This window comes from Macaca nemestrina, chromosome 1 (assembly GCF_043159975.1).
Source record: "Macaca nemestrina isolate mMacNem1 chromosome 1, mMacNem.hap1, whole genome shotgun sequence".
Classification (NCBI taxonomy): Eukaryota; Metazoa; Chordata; class Mammalia; order Primates; family Cercopithecidae; genus Macaca; species Macaca nemestrina.
In genome coordinates, this window is record NC_092125.1 from 168792510 (window position 1) to 168810621 (window position 18112).

Below are 18112 nucleotides of genomic sequence, written 5' to 3' on the forward strand. Positions count from 1 at the left end.
TTGATGTTCAGGGCCTGGGGTGGCGACAGTGGTGAGCTTCCCTGGGTCCACTGGCTTTTCCCTCAGCAGAGCCCCTGGGGAGCAGCCCCCTAGAGGCTGGCCTGAGACATTCGTGTATCCTGCTTGCCTACAGGCCTTCTTCGAGGCAGCCAGCATGATGAGACAGGTCTCCCACAAACACATCGTGTACCTCTATGGCGTCTGTGTCCGCGACGTGGAGAGTAAGTGTGTTCTCTTTTGAAGGGGTGGGTGGCCTGGCTGGGGAGCCTGGGTGCTGTGGAGACGGTGGGGGCTCTTCCCACCCTCATGTTGCCCAGACTTCTTGCCTTTCTTTGTGCGGTTGAGGAGATTGAGGGACGGAGCAGATCATTTGCTTAAGTTAGTAGTGGAGTTGGAACTAAAACCAATTGCTTTTCATTCACTTGTGTAATGTTTCTTGTCAACGCTGGCAAGAACCCTACACTGTGCTAGACCTGGGAGGTTGAGGTGAGTGAAATGAGGTCACGGCCCCAAGAGTCGGGCTCCAGGAGCTCTGGGCAGGCGAGCGAGGTGAGCGCACCCCACGGGCAGCAAGACGCTGGCCTCTCGAGTGGACTGGCCTGCCTTTCAACCGCAGGCAGGCTTGGCCCTGCCTTGGTTGTCAAGCCACTGAGCTGGTGGGCCCTTGGGCGGCTGCTGCACACTGAGATGGAGGGGTAGCCTTGGCTGCTGAGTTCCTGACATACAAGTTTGGAAGAAGAAGGATTTTTTTTTTTAAACCCCAAGTGACTTCTTCCCTGTGAAATCCGGCAATGTGAGCTGTTCGGTGTACTCACACAGGAGTCCTGTGGAGAGGGAAGTTTTGCCGTGCGAGCGGTCTGACCTCGGCATCGCAGTGTGTTGTAGAACAGCAGCAGTGCCGGTGGCTGTTCCCAGAGCCCTTGTTCTGTGTCAGGCCCTCTGCCAAGGCTTTCCATGCCTTGTGACATTGAGCCGCCATCTGTTATTACAGATGAGGGAATTGAGGCTCAGAGAAGTGTCACTTGCTCAGTGCCACCCGTTTAGAAGAAGAGCTTGGGGTTGAACTTGGCCTTTCCAACTCTGAAGCCCCTGCACCTTTGCACCCCCCAAGGCTATCTGTGTACTCTGAGTAGTGTTCACTAAAGTGGGCTGTTGTAAGGGGATGAAGGAGAGGACTGTCCCATAGACCAGGTTGCAGACACGGCTATTTTTGTGCCTATAGATATCATGGTGGAAGAGTTTGTAGAAGGGGGTCCTCTGGATCTCTTCATGCACCGGAAAAGCGATGTCCTTACTACACCCTGGAAATTCAAAGTTGCCAAACAGCTGGCCAGTGCCCTGAGCTACTTGGTAAGAATGTCCTGATGTCCCTAATGGTCCCACCAGAAACCAGAGTGTCGTGGGAGGGGTGGCAGGAAGGAGGTGCTAGCCAAGCAGCTGGAGGGGCCTGTTCTTGGGTTCCATGGGGCCAGGGCTCTGTGGCTGGACAAAGGTGTGCCTGGTGCTTACTGAAGACGGTCATTTGGGGCCGTTCCCTGTGCTCCATGGTTCTGTTTAGTGGGAAATGTTAGCGCGTCAGAGGACCGACCTGCATACTGCAGATGGCAAGGCTGAAAGCAGTGCAGTAGGTGTTGAGTGAATGAGTGAACTGCCAGGCTCTGTAGCAGCTGACACGTGTGGAGTGCTCACCATGGCTCAGCTGTTCAGGCGTTTCACAGATTCTCATCAGTGTCATGCTCCTGAAGCCCAGTGAGATACGCCCCACTGTTTAGCCACATTCAGTGATGAGGGAGCTGGAGCCGAGGGGCACCTGTGATGTGCCTAAGTCACACAGATGATTGGTGGCAGGGCCAGGCTGTCCGGATCTGGCTGTAGCTGGAGGTAGGAAGAGATGACCTCAGGGACCAGGGTTGGAAATAGAGTACAGGAAGGAGCAGCCTGGTTAAACTTGCCCTTTTTACTCTGCAGGAAGATAAAGACCTGGTCCATGGAAATGTGTGTACTAAAAACCTCCTCCTGGCCCGTGAGGGCATCGACAGCGAGTGTGGTCCGTTCATCAAGCTCAGTGACCCTGGCATCCCCATTACGGTGCTGTCTAGGCAAGGTGTGTCTCCCCTGTCTTCCCTCTGGCCCCATCCTGAGTTGGGGCAAGTCAGCAGGGAGAAGGGCTGGGCTGGGGTTGGTCTCCTTTTAGAGAGTCTTTTTTTTTTTTTTTATTTTAGTAGAGACGGTTTCACCATATTGGCCAGGATGGTCTTGATCTCCTGCCTTCTCTTAAGCCCTTGAACAAGGCCCCTTTCGTCCCCTGCCCTGGGTGATGGCCCCCACCCTGGGATGTTTTGCTGATCCTGAGGCCAGGGCTTCAGAAGCCTGGCTCCACACGACCCTTCTGGGGAGCTTGGAGGCAAGGACCCATCTGCTGGCTGTGACCCAGATTGATGTATCAGAAGTGCTGGGTGAGGCTTGGAGGCCTGCACGCCTGCAGAACCCCCATGGGACTCATGTGGCCTTGGGCCACGTTTGGACACACTGCTTGAAGTAGTTCCTTCATTGGCTCACTGTTCTGGCTGCAGTGACAGTAATTGAATCCCCGGGAGATCCTAGAAACTGCTCTGTCAATGTGTCTGTTGTCTTCCAGAGTGCATTGAACGAATCCCGTGGATTGCTCCCGAGTGTGTTGAGGACTCCAAGAACCTGAGTGTGGCTGCTGACAAGTGGAGCTTTGGAACTACGCTCTGGGAAATCTGCTACAATGGCGAGATCCCCTTGAAAGACAAGACACTGATTGAGGTGAGCAGGTGTTTCCCAGGGTATGAGGCAAGTGAGGGCTTTCAGGTGCTCGTGGACTTCCCAGGAGTTGTCGGAAGCCTGGCACTGTGGGAAGAGACGGGCATGGGTTTGAATCTCTTCACAGGCCTACTGGGTGTGTGACCTCACAAATGTAACTGAACTTCCGTGAGCCTTAGTTTCATCATCTGTAAAATGGGGATAATCAGTAACTCCTTGTAGGGTTTTTGTGAAGATTAAAGAATGCAGAGAGAGTGATAGGCATACAGTACAAGCTCAGTAGATGTTACAGTATTATTTATCTGAGATTTTAAGTGCCTGTTATTCAGCAAAATTAACACACAAATATGTATGGAGTTCCTATGTTGTATTAGGCATCAAGCTAGGGAAAAGCTGGGGGTTCACAATAAAATAAGATAGAGGCCTTGCCTTCCCTTGAGGGCCTTAGGGGGTATGGTAGGGATTTAGGCTAAAATAACAATGGTAAGAATTCCAGAAAGAATACCTGAAAGTGTCACCCTAAGAGCCCTGTAAATTAGGTAGGAGGGTGTCATTACCCTCATTTGACAGATCAGGTAACTGAAACTCAGGTAGCCCCACTCACCTGGGTTCCTCAGCTAGAATGCAAAACAGGTGAGGTGTGGACCTGTCCTCCAGATGTACCTGTGGAAAAAGTAGAGACTCTGACTCCAAAGGGGTAAAGTAGTAAAAACCACAATGAAAGACCAGTGTCCCTTCATCTCAGTGACTGTAATTGGAATGTGCTCCGGATGTTTAGAGGGGGCAACCATCAGTTTCGGCTGTGAGAGCCTGGTTTCAGTGCTGTGCCAGGAGCCTGGGTAGTTTGGTGTGCCTGGCCTTGAGTATCTGGAATGGGGAAAGGAGTAACAGTGATCAGGTGGGAAAGGCCATTTGGGTTCAGATGTTTAAAGTCCCTGATTCCAGGCTGCAGAGCCTACATTTTCCTGGGGGTGGCCTGGGACAAGGCAGGATTTGGGTGGAGGAGGGAGGGGCTTGGAGGTTGGCCTTGGGATGTTATCCTGGATGCAGTAGCTGGGATGGACAGAGGAGAGACCTGGAGGGAGACAAGGGCCCCGAGGCTCTCAGCAATGAGAGCCCCACATCCGGAAATGGCAGCGGGAGTCCAGAGTGCAGGGTGGGAGATATTGAAGAGGTAGAACCTCTATGACTTGCCAGTTAAAGATGGTGCAGGACTTGGGAAAGGATCTTAAACCGCGGGGAAACCATCGGATCTACAGATCTGCTGTTTGGAATTTTCAGCCTAGGCTTTTGGGAAATTCATTTTTATTTTTAACTTCCTTGAATCCTTGGAAATGAAACAACATACCCTTTGTCATCAGTCAGTATTTATCGAGCACGTGCTGCGTTCCCTGGGCTGAACAGCATACAGGGTGGTGTAAGGAAGGACCCGTGTCTTTAATAAAATAGGGGTCTCTCTCTCTACCTAAGTCCCCTTGGGTTAGATGGCCTTTCTGCAGGCTGCACTGCCGCAGCGATGTGTGAGTGACACTCAAGGACAAGAGCAGCTCTCAGCTCCTTAATTCTAGTCCTCCCTCCTCCCTGTCCTCTGGGGCCTGCCCACCCCACCCCACCCCACCCCAGGGCCCACGGGGACCAGAGAGGAACCTAGTACCCTTGGAGTCCAGCTAGAAAGTAGAAACTGGAATGCAGTGGTTTCACTTCATCTTCCAAAAGTAGCATAAGTTCTTTGTTTCTAAAGTTTAAAGTAATAAACAGTTGAAGAAAATTTTAAAAATGAAACTGTTAAAAAAAGAAAATAGCAATCACTGCATTCTTGTCATCCCTGACCACTGTTAACACTTCGGCATTTTGTCTTCCAGCCTGTTTGTATCTCTCTTTTTTAAACAAAATTGGGGCCATGCTAGATAGAGTTATATAAAATGCTGAGTTTTTTCATTTAATACTGTGAGTGCTTTCCTGTGAGATTAAATCATAATTTAAAAAAATTTAACATGAGTTGTTTTGTTTAATTTACTTGACTAAATTTATAGTTGGCATTTAAGTTTTCAGATTTCCAGTGTTCTATCTAATTCTGCAGGGAACATCCTTATACATAAATGTTTGTTCATATCTGATTTATTTCTGAGTCATTCAGTCATTGAAATTAATGCATCAGAGGGTTTGAAGAATCTGAAGATTTTTGTACATGTTGCCCAGTTGTATTCCAGAAAGGTTGCATGCCTTTACTTGAATGAAGCCTTTTGGGACTGGGCTATAGTGCCCAGTCTCCTTGAATTTGGATTATTCAGTATTAGGACTGTGATTTCCCCTTCCAAGAAGAAGGCAACAGTAACAAACATTTATGAAACTTACCTGTAAGTGGAGATGTTGAGAATCGAATGAGGAATTGGCACTTCCATCTGACCTGCGGCTGAGAAGTTTGTAGGTGGTTCCTTTGGTTTCTTCCATGTGCCCCTCTTGTTTCAGAAAGAGAGATTCTATGAAAGCCGGTGCAGGCCAGTGACACCATCATGTAAGGAGCTGGCTGACCTCATGACCCGCTGCATGAACTACGACCCCAATCAGAGGCCCTTCTTCCGAGCCATCATGAGAGACATTAATAAGCTTGAAGAGCAGAGTAAGACCTGCCATGTGCTGCTTTAACGCAGCCTGGGGAGAAACAGGAGCCTGGGTGGCAGTCCCTGGCAATCGCCTGCCTTTCACTCTATTTTCTTTTCTCTTCTGTTAGATCCAGATATTGTTTCAGAAAAAAAGCCAGCAACTGAAGTGGACCCCACGCATTTTGAGAAGCGCTTCCTAAAGAGGATCCGTGACTTGGGAGAGGTAAGTTACACCCGTGCTTCTTGCTCCTGACGGCAGAGCCCTCCGCCATTCACAGCGCCTCTGTCTGCACGTACAGCTTCTCTCCATCCTTTTTCATTCTGGGGCCAGGTCCATGAGCGAAAGCACCTTACTGCATTTGGGGGCCACTTTCATCACAAGGGATTGTGTTTTTCTCCATGTGACACCAGGGCACGGACGGAATGCATGTCACCGCCTGCGTGCACACTTGTGTATGCACACGGGACTCTGGGCAGCTCCCTTGAGAGACTTGATTTTTCTCTATAGGACAGAAGAGAATGGAAAGAGGGATAGATGGGGGAGTAGGTATAGATATGGTGGAATAGGAAAATCTCTGCCTCTGACTTTCCTGGGCATATATATCCTGTAAGCTTCTTTCTTTTTCTCCTGCCCCAAGAGACAGGGTCTCACTCTGTGTCCCAGGCTGGAGTGCAGTAGTATGATCATAGCTCACCACTGCAGCTCAACTTCCCAGGCTCAAGCAATCTTCCTGCCTCAGCCTCCTGAGTAGCTGGAACTACAGGCACATGCCCCCATGCTGGCTAATATTTTTTTTATTTTTTCTTGTAGAAATAGGGTCTTGCTGTGTTGCCTAGGCTGCTCTGAAACTCCTGGCCTCAAGCAAGGAGGCCTCCCAAAGTGCTGGGATTACAGGCATGAGCCACCCCACCCAGCCCTGTAAGGCTCTTTAAAGGAGGGATAGCTTTATTACGCAGAATCCCAAAATAAAATACCAGCTTTTCTTTGGACCTTAAATGGGAGCTTCCAAACAGTTAATTGTGACTAGAGAAGCTACTGAGATTTGTGTCTTTATACAGATGTTCTATAGTCTGGTTAATGAAACAGACTTGATACATCTCCAGGATCTGCTGTGTGCCAGCCTCTTTGCCAGGCATTGTCAGAAGCATGGCATCCTTAGTTTCCCCCACCATCCCCGAGGCCAGTTTCTGTATACAGTGAGTACATCAGGAGCCAGCTCAGATTAGGGAACTTGGCCACCCCTGTCGCTGTCAGGTGGCTTGGCTGGAACCTGATCTCACGTCTTCTAAAGACTCCTCATGCTCTTGCTCTTTTCAGCCACGCTGTGGGGCCTGTCCTGTAATGTGAGCCCAGAGCTTTCAGAGAACGGCACAGTTGTCCTGCAGGCCCAGAAATAACCTTCATTTCCTGTGGGTTACATGTTCATGGAAGCTGGGACTGATGAGTTGGTTCATCGTCACCTGCTACTTTCCTTGTCTTAGTAACGGAGGGGACAGATTGTGAGGCCAAGAGAGCACGGGGGCTGTAGTGAGCAGGCACAGTCCAGGTGAGAGGCTTCTGCCTGCAAGGCCAGATGGCGAGAACCCCTGGCCCTCAGGCTGTGAGCAGCAAGACTTCTCTGTGTTCTGTGGCCTACGCTGGGGCTTCCTTGATAACAGCACATGCATCTTTCCCTCCAGGGCCACTTTGGGAAGGTTGAGCTCTGCAGGTATGACCCCGAAGGGGACAATACAGGGGAGCAGGTGGCTGTCAAATCTCTGAAGCCTGAGAGTGGAGGTAACCACATAGCTGATCTGAAAAAGGAAATCGAGATCTTAAGGAACCTCTATCATGAGAACATTGTGAAGTACAAAGGAATCTGCACGGAAGACGGTATGTTGTGCAAGGCCGGGGTCCGGTTTAAAGATTTGGTGACTGTCTAGGGTCATGAAGACCAGTGCAGAACAGGCAGCCCGTGGCCTTATCTGGGCATCTGACATGCTAGCTGGTAGTTCCCACACTCTCAAGGCTTCCAAGTCATATGTACTGTCAAATCCTTCAGCAGCTGCAGGGCTCCTGAGGACGCCACCCAGGCCCCCTCCATCCAGGGGCTGGCTCCAGCACTGTCTCTCCACGTCACTTGCACTTACGCCTTATGAAACTGATTCCTACTCCACCTCCACCCACTTCCCTGTTCTGATCCAATACTAGCCAGGGTATTTCATTTTCTAGTTGTCTAAATCAAAGTGGCAAGTAATATTTACTAATAATTGTATCTTATTTGCAAGCCAGTATCTACTCATGGTAGTGAAATTGACAGTGAGCTGATAATTTTTGAAAGTGATCATTTGCCTGTGGTTTACAGAGCACTCTGTTATCTCAGTAAGTGCTTATGCCTGTGAGGTAGGTACACCAGTGTTACCATCTCCATTCACTGCTGAGGATCCTGAGGCATAAGAGGTCAAGTAACACGCCTGTGATGAAGGGGTGAAGCTGACATCACCTCAGGGCCTCTGTCTCAGATCCTGTGCCCTTGCCTCTCCCACGGTTCCCTCATTTGGCAGCCTCAGACTGATGGGTGTTTTTTTCTAAACAGGAGGAAATGGTATTAAGCTCATCATGGAATTTCTGCCTTCGGGAAGCCTTAAGGAGTATCTTCCAAAGAATAAGAACAAAATTAACCTCAAACAGCAGCTAAAATATGCCGTTCAGATTTGTAAGGTAAAAAATAAATAAATAAATAAAGACAGCATGTTACAGATTCAGACATCAGGCGCTCTGTCCTGGGTAATTGGTTTGTAATTTGACTCCAAGTGGAAAAGTTTATGATAATTATACTAAGTCTCTCTCTGCATTATTTAGATGAAAAGTCAGCCTCTACTAAGAAAGTCAATGGATTTAAATATGGTTGTTTTAATGTATATTTCTTTGAATCAGTTTGGTCTTAATACTCTTGCATAAAAGTCAGAACCAAAAAAATTGTCAGTGATATGTGAATGAAATGACATTTCTGTTTTTTCTGATGAAGTGATAGATAATACAATCTAAAGTGACTTTATGTGCTTGACTTTTACTTCTCTCTCTCAGGGGATGGACTATTTGGGTTCTCGGCAATATGTTCACCGTGACTTGGCAGCAAGAAATGTCCTTGTTGAGAGTGAACACCAAGTGAAAATTGGAGACTTCGGTTTAACCAAAGCAATTGAAACCGATAAGGAGTATTACACCGTCAAGGATGACCGGGACAGCCCTGTGTTTTGGTAACTGAATCAAACCGCCAGGTTTTATCAATGCGTCATAGAGTTTACAGTTTTGGTAGGCCCTTTCTGGCTATATTAATGTCTCTCATTCCTCTGGCCTGACTCAAGATTAGAGAAGGTTTAGAACATTTGGAATTGATTGATACTTATCTTCAAGAAACACACCTTTCCAGCTGTTTCATTGAAAGCAGCCTATATAAATGCCTGCGCTTCATCTAACACCGTCTTCCAAGGAATGAAAGAAATCTAACCACCAGCTCAACATTCCCAGCTTCCCAGGAGAGGGCATTCATCTGATGCAGTTCTTAAAACTGTGAGCAGGTGAAGGGGATCTAGTTCCTTTCTTAAACACATCCATGCAGAGGGAAGCTGTAGGACGGAGTGGGCATTGCAGATTCAGGGAACTCCTGGACAGAGCAGAGCAAAACCTGTGGGAGACCTGGCTGTCTCTCATGAATCACCAGAGGCCCCTAGGTTAGAAGGCCACACACTGGCTACAACCATGTCTCAGCCGGGAACACTGTCCAGGGGAGAGATTGCTTACATCTCTACTACACCCTGCCACATAACCAGTCAGCACTCCCCAGGTGCATCCCACATGGACACAAACATAGACCTTTCCCACTTATGGAGCCTAAACGTCTTCATTCATTCATTTAAGGAAATGCATCAAGGTCCTGCTGTGTGCCAGTACGGGAGATATGGTGAACAAGTAGGCCGAGTTTAGAGTTTTAACAGGCTAGGCAGCCACTGGCATGGAGCAGGAAACATACAGAAGGGGTCGGGCTTGGTTTTCTGGAAGTCATGAGTATTCAGATGAAACCTGAAAGATTCATGCGGGTTTAGACAGATGGTTGCAAGACAGCATGCATGACTAGGAAGAATGAGACCAGAGCAGTTGATTTCCCAGGAACTGAAAGCGAGGCTGGATGGTGGAATAGGTTTGCAGGAGGAAGCTTGAGTCATGAAGCTGGGACTTCATCTCAAGAGCAGTGGGATGCTGCTGGAGGGTTTAAGGACAGAGACTTTGTTTTAAAAAGACCACCATTGAATGAAGGGAACAAGATTGGAGCCAGGGAGTCTGATTTGGCTGCTTCAACAGCTCAGGCCAGAGCCAGTGACAGCATGAACTAGGACAGTGTCTGGGATAGTGACAGTAGGATTTGAGAGAAGTGAGTAGGTTCAAGGAGTATTTAAGGAGATTGGGTGCAGTGGAATGCCTTCATTTTTGGCTTGGGCAAGTGGGTATCATTCAGCAAAATAGGTAATGCTGGAAGAGGATTGGGCAGTGACGCCACATTGGGCAGTGAGGCCACTGATATCTCATTTTGAGCCTGCAGGCAGTCAGACCTGGGGCTCATCATTACATGGCCACCTCCTCCCGTACCGAGAGCATGTTCTCAGTGAAATGAAGAGCACAGACTTGTCGTGTTATTTTAGGGCAGATGCGTGCTACCGAGAGCCTGTAAAGGATGCTGTACTATAGGTCAGATGTGCACCATAGCAGCTTATACGTGATACGTGTAAAACATCATCCACACTCAGATGCTCTATTAAATTATAAGAAAAACCAAAGAGGTGATTTTTCAGTTATCCTGTAATGTCAGTTGGAATGTGCCTCCCAGGAAATGAAGTTTTGTGTTCTGCTTCCTTTCAAGGTATGCTCCAGAATGTTTAATGCAATCTAAATTTTATATCGCCTCTGACGTCTGGTCTTTTGGAGTCACTCTGCATGAGCTGCTGACTTACTGTGACTCAGATTCTAGTCCCATGGCTGTAAGTCCTCCTTTTCTCTTCATTTGAATCCAGTACCCATTTAAAATGTGTCCATCCCTCTGCTTGGTTAACTTTTGTTTTTAAATGGAATCCAATCAATGTATTATAATGGAAAGTGTCACTTTCCCACTTAACTTGGTTTGCTACTTGACAGTTATTTGTGGATCTCTCAAGTCTTGCTTTCACAATGAGCCCAGAGTTCCATAGGATGGCCTTGACTCTCAAGGATCTTATCTGTGTAGAGATGAACGGCAGTTTTATGGGAAAATGAGCAAGTTAAGTGGGGTAGCATTGGGTAGGGACCAGCCTTGTCTGCGCCTCCTTCATTCCTAAATCAGATCATTTTCTTGAGACAGACTCCTTGACCAGCACAAGGAGTGGCTGGTAGAGTCTAAGACATTGGTTAGAGACAGATCATTGAAAGCTAATAAGGATTTTGGATTTTTATTTAAAGTTACTAAGGGGAAAAGCCTTTTTATTGCTACTTAAATTTCCAGTTGATTTTAGAAATTTCACCTTAATCTGTTTGGCATTTATGTAAATACATGCAAAGTTAAATGTTTTGTTTGGTTTTATTTTATATAGTTGTTCCTGAAAATGATAGGCCCAACCCATGGCCAGATGACAGTCACAAGACTCGTGAATACATTAAAAGAAGGAAAACGCCTGCCGTGCCCGCCTAACTGTCCAGATGAGGTATCTATGGGCCACGTCACAGTAGTAACACTCCATTTCTATTGTGTTTTCGCAGCTTGAGTTATCCAGAAATGGGTAGAGGGGAGAGCGAGGAAATGATGCAGTGAAGTCCTATAAAATAGTTTTCTGAAGCTGAATTTCACATAAGATAACTGAGAAATCGCCTTTGGGGCTAGATGATAGCCACCAGTTAGGTTCAGAGCAAGGATTCCCTCCAAAAGCCAGCCCCTCTCTATCCACTTGCTTGCCCCAGAGGGACAGGTTTTGGTGTAGCCTTAGTGTGACAAATATATATAATTGCATTTTTTGTGTGTAAGTTAGTTTATCCCACTTATTAGTAGCATTTATAGTATGTATTCAGTTTTCTAAGTGAACTGAGCCCTTTAATACTAAAAACTCTTGAGACTGCGTAAGACACACTGAACAGTATGAGTCAGAGAGTGAGGCAGCCAGTCTGGAAAGTTTAAGTCTGAACTGAGATTCAGCTTCACTCTCTAACCGGTTTACAGGAATGACCTGGATTTTACTGCAGTCAGTCAACCCTTGAGCTTCTCAAATGTTAAAATACTATTTATGAACTAGAGTTGTATCCCATTTTCTGTGTTTTAAACTGTTCAAACACTCGTTTTTCTGGTCTTTAAGGAGAAGTCATTTACATTTCCAAAATTATTTTCTTACTCTTGATGTTTCTATATATTTTTTAAAGTTCCCAAATCTAACATTTTTACTGTTATTTCTTTCTTTTTACAGGTTTATCAACTTATGAGGAAATGCTGGGAATTCCAACCATCCAATCGGACAAGCTTTCAGAACCTTATTGAAGGATTTGAAGCACTTTTAAAATAAGCATGAATAACATTTAAATTCCACAGATTATCAAGTCCTCCTCCCACAACAAATGCCCAAGCCATTTTTTAAAAATTTGTAATGAAAACAGTTTGTGTTCTGTCCAAAAAGTCATTGAACTCATACTTGATTACATATACATGTATAAGGCATGCTGTAGTGCTTAATATGAGTAAGGAGTTCCTCTTTAAATTTGGTACCGGTAACTTAGTGACACATAATGACAACCAAAATATTTGAAAGCACTTAAGCACTCCTCCTTGTGGAAAGAATATGCCACCATTTCCTCTGGCTAGTTCACTGTCACAACTGCATACCAAAAGGGGATTTTTGAAAACAAGAGGAGTTGACCAAAATAATGTCTGAAGATGATTGCTTTTCCCTGCTGCCAGCTGATCTGAAATGTTTTGCTGGCACATTAATCATAAAGATTGATGGACCTAGCCCTCAGATTTCAATATCTATACAGTACTAGACCATGCATTCTTAAAATATTAGATACCAGGTAGTATATATTGTTTCTGTACAAAAATGATTGTATTCTCTCACCAGTAGGACTTAAAACTTTGAGTTGTTTCTCCAGTGGCTTAGCTCTTGTTCCCTTGGGTGACCACTAGCACCCATTTTTGAGAAAACTGGTTCTACATGGGGGGATAGCTGTGGAATAGATGATTAGCTGCATGTTAATTCTCGAGAACTAAGCCTGTGCCAGTGCTTTCCTAAGCAGTATACCTTTAATCAGAACTCATTCCCAGAGCCTGGATGCTATTACACATGCTTTTAAGAAATGTCAATGTATGTCCTTTTATAACTCTACCACTTTGGAGCAAGCTATTCCAGCATTGGTTTTGAATGCTGTATGCAACCAGTCAGAATACCACGTATGCTGCACTGTTCTTAGAGTGTTTCCATACTTACCACCGATCTACAAGGGTTGATCCCTGTTTTTACCATCACCCTATGGTACAACACTTGAAAGGAAAGACCCCGCTAGAGGCACTAATGAACTTCAGGATCCACTAGACAGTTTTCAGTTTGCTTGGAGGTAGCTGGGTAATCAAAAACGTTTAGTCACTGATTCAATGTGAACTATTAAGGCCTTTATGACCAAGAGTCTGAAAAATCTTATGCTGTTTAGTATTTGTTTGATATTGTTACTTTTCACCTGTTGAGCCCAAATTCAGGATTGATTCAATGGTGGCAATAAAGTTGCCATTTAAATTTGTTCATAGCCTACAACACCAAGGTCTCTGTGTCAAACCTGTGGCCACTCTATATGCACTTTGTTTACTCTTTATACAAATAAATATACTAAAGACTTTACATGCATATGCCTTTTAATATTAAGATTTCATTTTCAAAGCATTTCAAACAATTTGCTAACATAGAAAAATAACAGTATAGTTTTGGGGGGAGGAGGGGGTGGGTTATGGTCCTTATTACTAACACCACTTGATTTGCACTTCATTATTGTGCCCAGTGATAATGGGACGCAGGCCAGTATGGATGGCATGTCCACTGTGCCATAGTCCAGACACCTTTGTTTGTTTTACTTCCTTCAACCTCTTCCTGCTTTCACTTTGCAGCTCTGATGCAAAATTCACCATCTTTCCTTCCTTGTTTGCACCATAGTGGAGGTGTGACTAAGCACTGAAGAGGCTGAATGCAACAGGAAAATAGGAAGGAGAAGTGCAGGGTGTGAAAAACCCATTAGTCATCTGCTATATAACTGGATGATGCCTAATTTTTATCAGTTATTTATAGGTAGTATACTTAGAAATTACCTTAAACTTTGTAGCTGTCATTTTCCAACAGAAGCTACTATATGCAATAAATTAGACCAAGTGAAATTCTTTACAAAGCATACAACATATGTACCAATTCTAGACTTCATAATTAAAACAGGATATCCACATCATAGTTAAAAATAACAAGTCCCCAAAGTGACAAGATATTTAATGATCTGATTTCAAAAAGCGCGGGATAGAGATCCCAAATTCCCTATCAATTAATTACAGTCTTACAACAATAAACAAACTTAGAAATTTCTAGATGGCAAAAGGTTTCTCATGCATTTAATACCAAGGTCTTCAAGAAATGGTGATGTCAAAAGTCATATTCCGTAAAGATAAAACTTCTTTCACAAGTAAATTGTGTTAAATAACTGATTTTTCATCCTAATACACTATCAAAGAGTGAGAGAGAGAGCAGAGAGTGAGGTATAGCTTATTAGCTCAGAGTGGTTATAAATACTGTGACTCCTTAAGACTCCATCAGCAAGTGCAGTATTGACTGCTTTACTATATTGTGGAAATAGGGCATTTAGTGATCAAAATAGGCCCATCATTAGATCATTACTAGTATATGGTATGAAATGAGCACAGAAACCCATGGTCCTTTCCACCTACAAGTCTGTCTCAAAGGCTAAAGGTCTGTCTTTAGGTGAATTAAAAGGAATAGTTGCTATTAGAATTAGTGCTATTAGATCAGGGATCAGCAAACACTGTATAAATGGCCAGATAGTCAAAATTTTAGGCCATATGGTCTTTGCAGGCCATACAGTCTGTTGAAGCTAATCAGTTCTGCCATTGTAGCATAGGAGTGCCACAGACAACATGTAAATGAATGAGCATGGCAACGTCCCAATAAAATTTTATATATGGACACTGAAATCTCAATTTCATATAAATTTCACGTCATAAATTTTCTTTTTTCTCCAACCACTTAAAAATGTAAACATTAGTCTTAGCTTGCAGGCAGCACAAAAGCGGGTGGTAGACCAAATGTGGCCCGAGGCTGTAGTGTGCCAACCCCTTTATTGGATCGCCAAAGCTACTTTTCTTAAAATACCTTCTATTTTTCACAGAAGGTATAAATGGTAAACAACATCTTAAAGCATCGGTAGTACTGGATACCTCTGACATCACTGTCACTCTCTTACCGGGTTTAATTTTGCGTGGCTGGTGTGGGTGTAATTGAGTACAATTAAAGATGTAAAGATGCATGTAGAGCATCTTTATAATATTACCATCAGCACATTTGGTACTTGCACCCTTGTAGTTCTAGGAAAAGTCTTAAAAATGTAAAAATGCAATTACTTCTAGGGAAAGTAAATTGAAATGCACATTGGCTTGTAAGAAACTCATTCTTCTAAGGCTCGGGAAACAACACTGCTTCCCATTTATTGCTTCAAACTTTTATAGATGGTGTCAGAATTATTCCCAGTCCTCAAACAAGGAATAGTGGAACATTGTTAGTTTCTCCAATGGATTGTAAGTTAGCACACTGATTAAGATGCATCTGACTCTAGTGGAAAATGTCCTCAATTGATGTCTTTTCTTATTGCTATTTTTTTATTTGGCATTTCTGCCTGCTGCACAACACAGTTCCTTCTGGGAAATTATAAACCCGTATTTAAAGGATATGGCTAGTTTGAATGAAGTTAAGGCAGCGATGAACAGCAGAGATACTGCAGAGAACCTTAGGGGGTTATTAGGAGAGAGCTTAACTCAGTACACTCGCTTCTTTTTTAAGTAAGTTTCCATGTAATATGCTCCTGTGCCCTGAGAATGCTGGTCAACACATTCCACTGAACCACCTTCTGGGGCAGAGATGAGATATGATGAGCCTCGCTTTTCATTTCTTAAAGATGACACCTATGAGAAAATAAAATTGCAGATAGTTTTAAAATCTGAAGTTGGCTTATTCATAAAATATATTTATAAGAAAAGCATTCTACTTTGAGTTGGTAAATACAGAATAACAGGATAAATACCCAAACTATCAAAAAATACATAACCCCTTAATTTCTGTATCAATATCACCTTTGGAACTTCTGCAGGACACAAACAAACCAGTCTCAGCACCTTCACTCCCAACCCCAACATTCTGGGAAAAGAAAAATGAGAGCACTGCGTGCAGTTGCTTCTGCTGATCACAGCTAGTTAAACCCACGGAATCAGAGTATCAACACCGAGTGTCAATCAAGCTGCATATTGAATTAGATGTTAAGTGTGCCTGGTGACAAGAGGAGTGGTGACAGAATAAATCAGTAGGTGTAGAAACTGACAAATGACATCAAGGAAAACAACATGATGCATTCTAGAGAGCAATGGGAAACTCAAGAGCTTTGGTCTCCACAATAATCGCCTGGTGAGCATATTAAAATGCAGATTTTCAGGCACCATCCCAGAGATTCTAACCTGAAAGTGGGCCAGATGTCCTCACAAGCGGTCACAGTGATAGCACAGTAAATTAGATGGTGTAGCACTGCTCAGCTTAATGCCTCTTAGTTTTAGCTTTTACAAAAATAAGTGCAACAAGCTTATCAAAGCAGAATTATGTGACTTAATATGCAAGAACTTAGAAATGATTGATGAGTAAAGCTTCCAGCAGCACACAGGAGCCTTCTCACGTTGCAATTAAAACTGCAGTTGTTTTTGAACCAACAACAGTCACAATTTTTAAAAGTGCAGCCAGCCTCAGAGGGAACAGATGATACGTCTCTCTCAACTCCTTGCTAAAGTAGTTCTCAATGGTCCATGTTAGGAAGAGGGATGACCAGACTGCGTCCTCTGGTACTTCATTTCAATGTGGCTTACTGTGGGGACAGGCCAATACAAAGCATCTTCACACAAGCCAGTGTAAAGGAGTGAAGCTGATGGGCAAAGAATCTGGCTTGAATTTCTGCCTCGACATTTTTTTTCCTAGTAGTAAAGTATATCTGGGGTTTGTGTTGGAATATGTTGGAAGGGAAGCAGGTGAGAGGATAGATGAAAGGAGACCGGCCGCCGTAAGCTGATAGTTGTCGAAGCTGAGTTGATGGTGACAAGGGTGCAGCCCTAGAGAAGGGCTGCTGCACCAAACAGCTTGCTCACCTCTTAGGCAGAGCCTCTGCCCCAAAAACCCTTCCTCCCAGTGTCCAGCCTCTTCATTATTCTCTCCAGCTGCCTTCTTCATTAGGGCCCCTTCGCTGGTAGGTGATCTTTCTGAACGTTGAACCCCAGCCACTAACACCGTCAGACCTTACTTCAGGTATAAAGAATTCTTTTTAGCAGCTTTCCTCCTCTTATAAGTCATCAGTCCATTCTATAAATAGATTTTCCAAAGACTAGGGGAGGGAAGCAGACAGTTCACTCTGGGATCTGGAATGCTCCTGCTCTTCTCACCCACCTTCCCCAATTCTTCTCCCCATGTAGTTATCTATTCTTTCGTGTCTTGGCATGTAGCAAAGCAGCAGCCTGGGTTTCTGTCTTTCTATACCATCTTCACTGTCAGAAGCCAGATAGGAAATTTATTTCATTCTTTTATTCAAAGGGCTTCCCAATGGTGCTACACCATTCACAGAACCAACTGAGACCTATGAGATCAGCAAAAAACTTCACTGAGCGGCACAGGAAAATATTAGAACAGGAAATGAAAGTGGGTGTCACTCATCTTACAATGAAGACAAAGCCTGCAAACATTACGTTGAGTAAAATAAGACATTCAAAAAGAGACAGACATGGTATGATTACACCAATGTGAGATATAAAAGTTAGTCCCGGTTATAAAAACAGAAAGTCAAATGATGTTCTCTTCAGGAGCTGAGGGAGAGAGCGGGAAAAGTACAGTTTACTATCAGATTTTTTGTAAAATGAAAATCTAGAGATCTGTTGCAAAATAATGTAAATATACTGAACATTACTAAACTGTACACTTAAATATTTAATAGTAATTTTATATTTTTATCACAATTAAAAATTTAAACCTTAAAAAAAAATAAAATGGGTTTCACTATAGCCCTTGTGATACTGGGAGAAAGGTAATCCTTCTGATATGCCCTATCAAAGATCTAACTTCTAGTCTAAGGACTGGTGAATGGGGAATGATGATTTAAAATTTTGAAACAAAGCTCAGTGCTCTGGGAGAAATAAATTCCTACATAAGAACCACCACCACCACCACAACAAAACACAAAAGAGGGAAAGAATATAAAGTTAGCAAATATTTTTCCTTCTATTTTGTATTTGCAGGATATAGACATCCATTCCTTTATAAGTGATCTATTGTGGGCACTGAGTTTGTGTGCTATGAGGTTTACCTGGATGAATGAAACTTGGACTATGCCCTCCCATAGCTCATATCCTAGGAGGGGAAGGAAGAGGAATGCAAAACATAATTCT

General features: G+C 44.1%; 2 protein-coding genes across 7 annotated transcripts in view; one reads left to right on the forward strand and one right to left on the reverse strand.

Moving 5' to 3' along the window:
* LOC105498461 (Janus kinase 1) overlaps positions 1-13271 on the forward strand; it is a 237422-nt gene extending 224151 nt beyond the window's left edge. For all 4 annotated transcript variants that reach the window (XM_011770614.3, XM_011770612.3, XM_011770611.3 and 1 more), the window contains 12 exons: positions 134-221; positions 1223-1350; positions 1969-2104; positions 2639-2790; positions 5257-5407; positions 5519-5613; positions 7071-7263; positions 7967-8091; positions 8458-8630; positions 10289-10406; positions 10992-11102; positions 11853-13271. In XM_011770614.3, the coding sequence (XP_011768916.1) occupies positions 134-221; positions 1223-1350; positions 1969-2104; positions 2639-2790; positions 5257-5407; positions 5519-5613; positions 7071-7263; positions 7967-8091; positions 8458-8630; positions 10289-10406; positions 10992-11102; positions 11853-11948 (1566 nt within the window). In that variant the 3' untranslated portion in view covers positions 11949-13271. The remainder of the gene's footprint in view (positions 1-133; positions 222-1222; positions 1351-1968; positions 2105-2638; positions 2791-5256; positions 5408-5518; positions 5614-7070; positions 7264-7966; positions 8092-8457; positions 8631-10288; positions 10407-10991; positions 11103-11852) is intronic.
* LOC105498460 (ribonucleoprotein, PTB binding 2) overlaps positions 10288-18112 on the reverse strand; it is an 89248-nt gene continuing 81423 nt past the window's right edge. For 2 of the 3 annotated variants that reach the window (XM_011770607.3, XM_011770608.3), the window contains exon 12: positions 10288-15604. In XM_011770607.3, coding sequence (XP_011768909.1) covers positions 15458-15604 — 147 coding nt within the window. In that variant the 3' untranslated portion in view covers positions 10288-15457. The remainder of the gene's footprint in view (positions 15605-18112) is intronic. The other variant, XR_011620092.1, reaches the window with a different exon arrangement.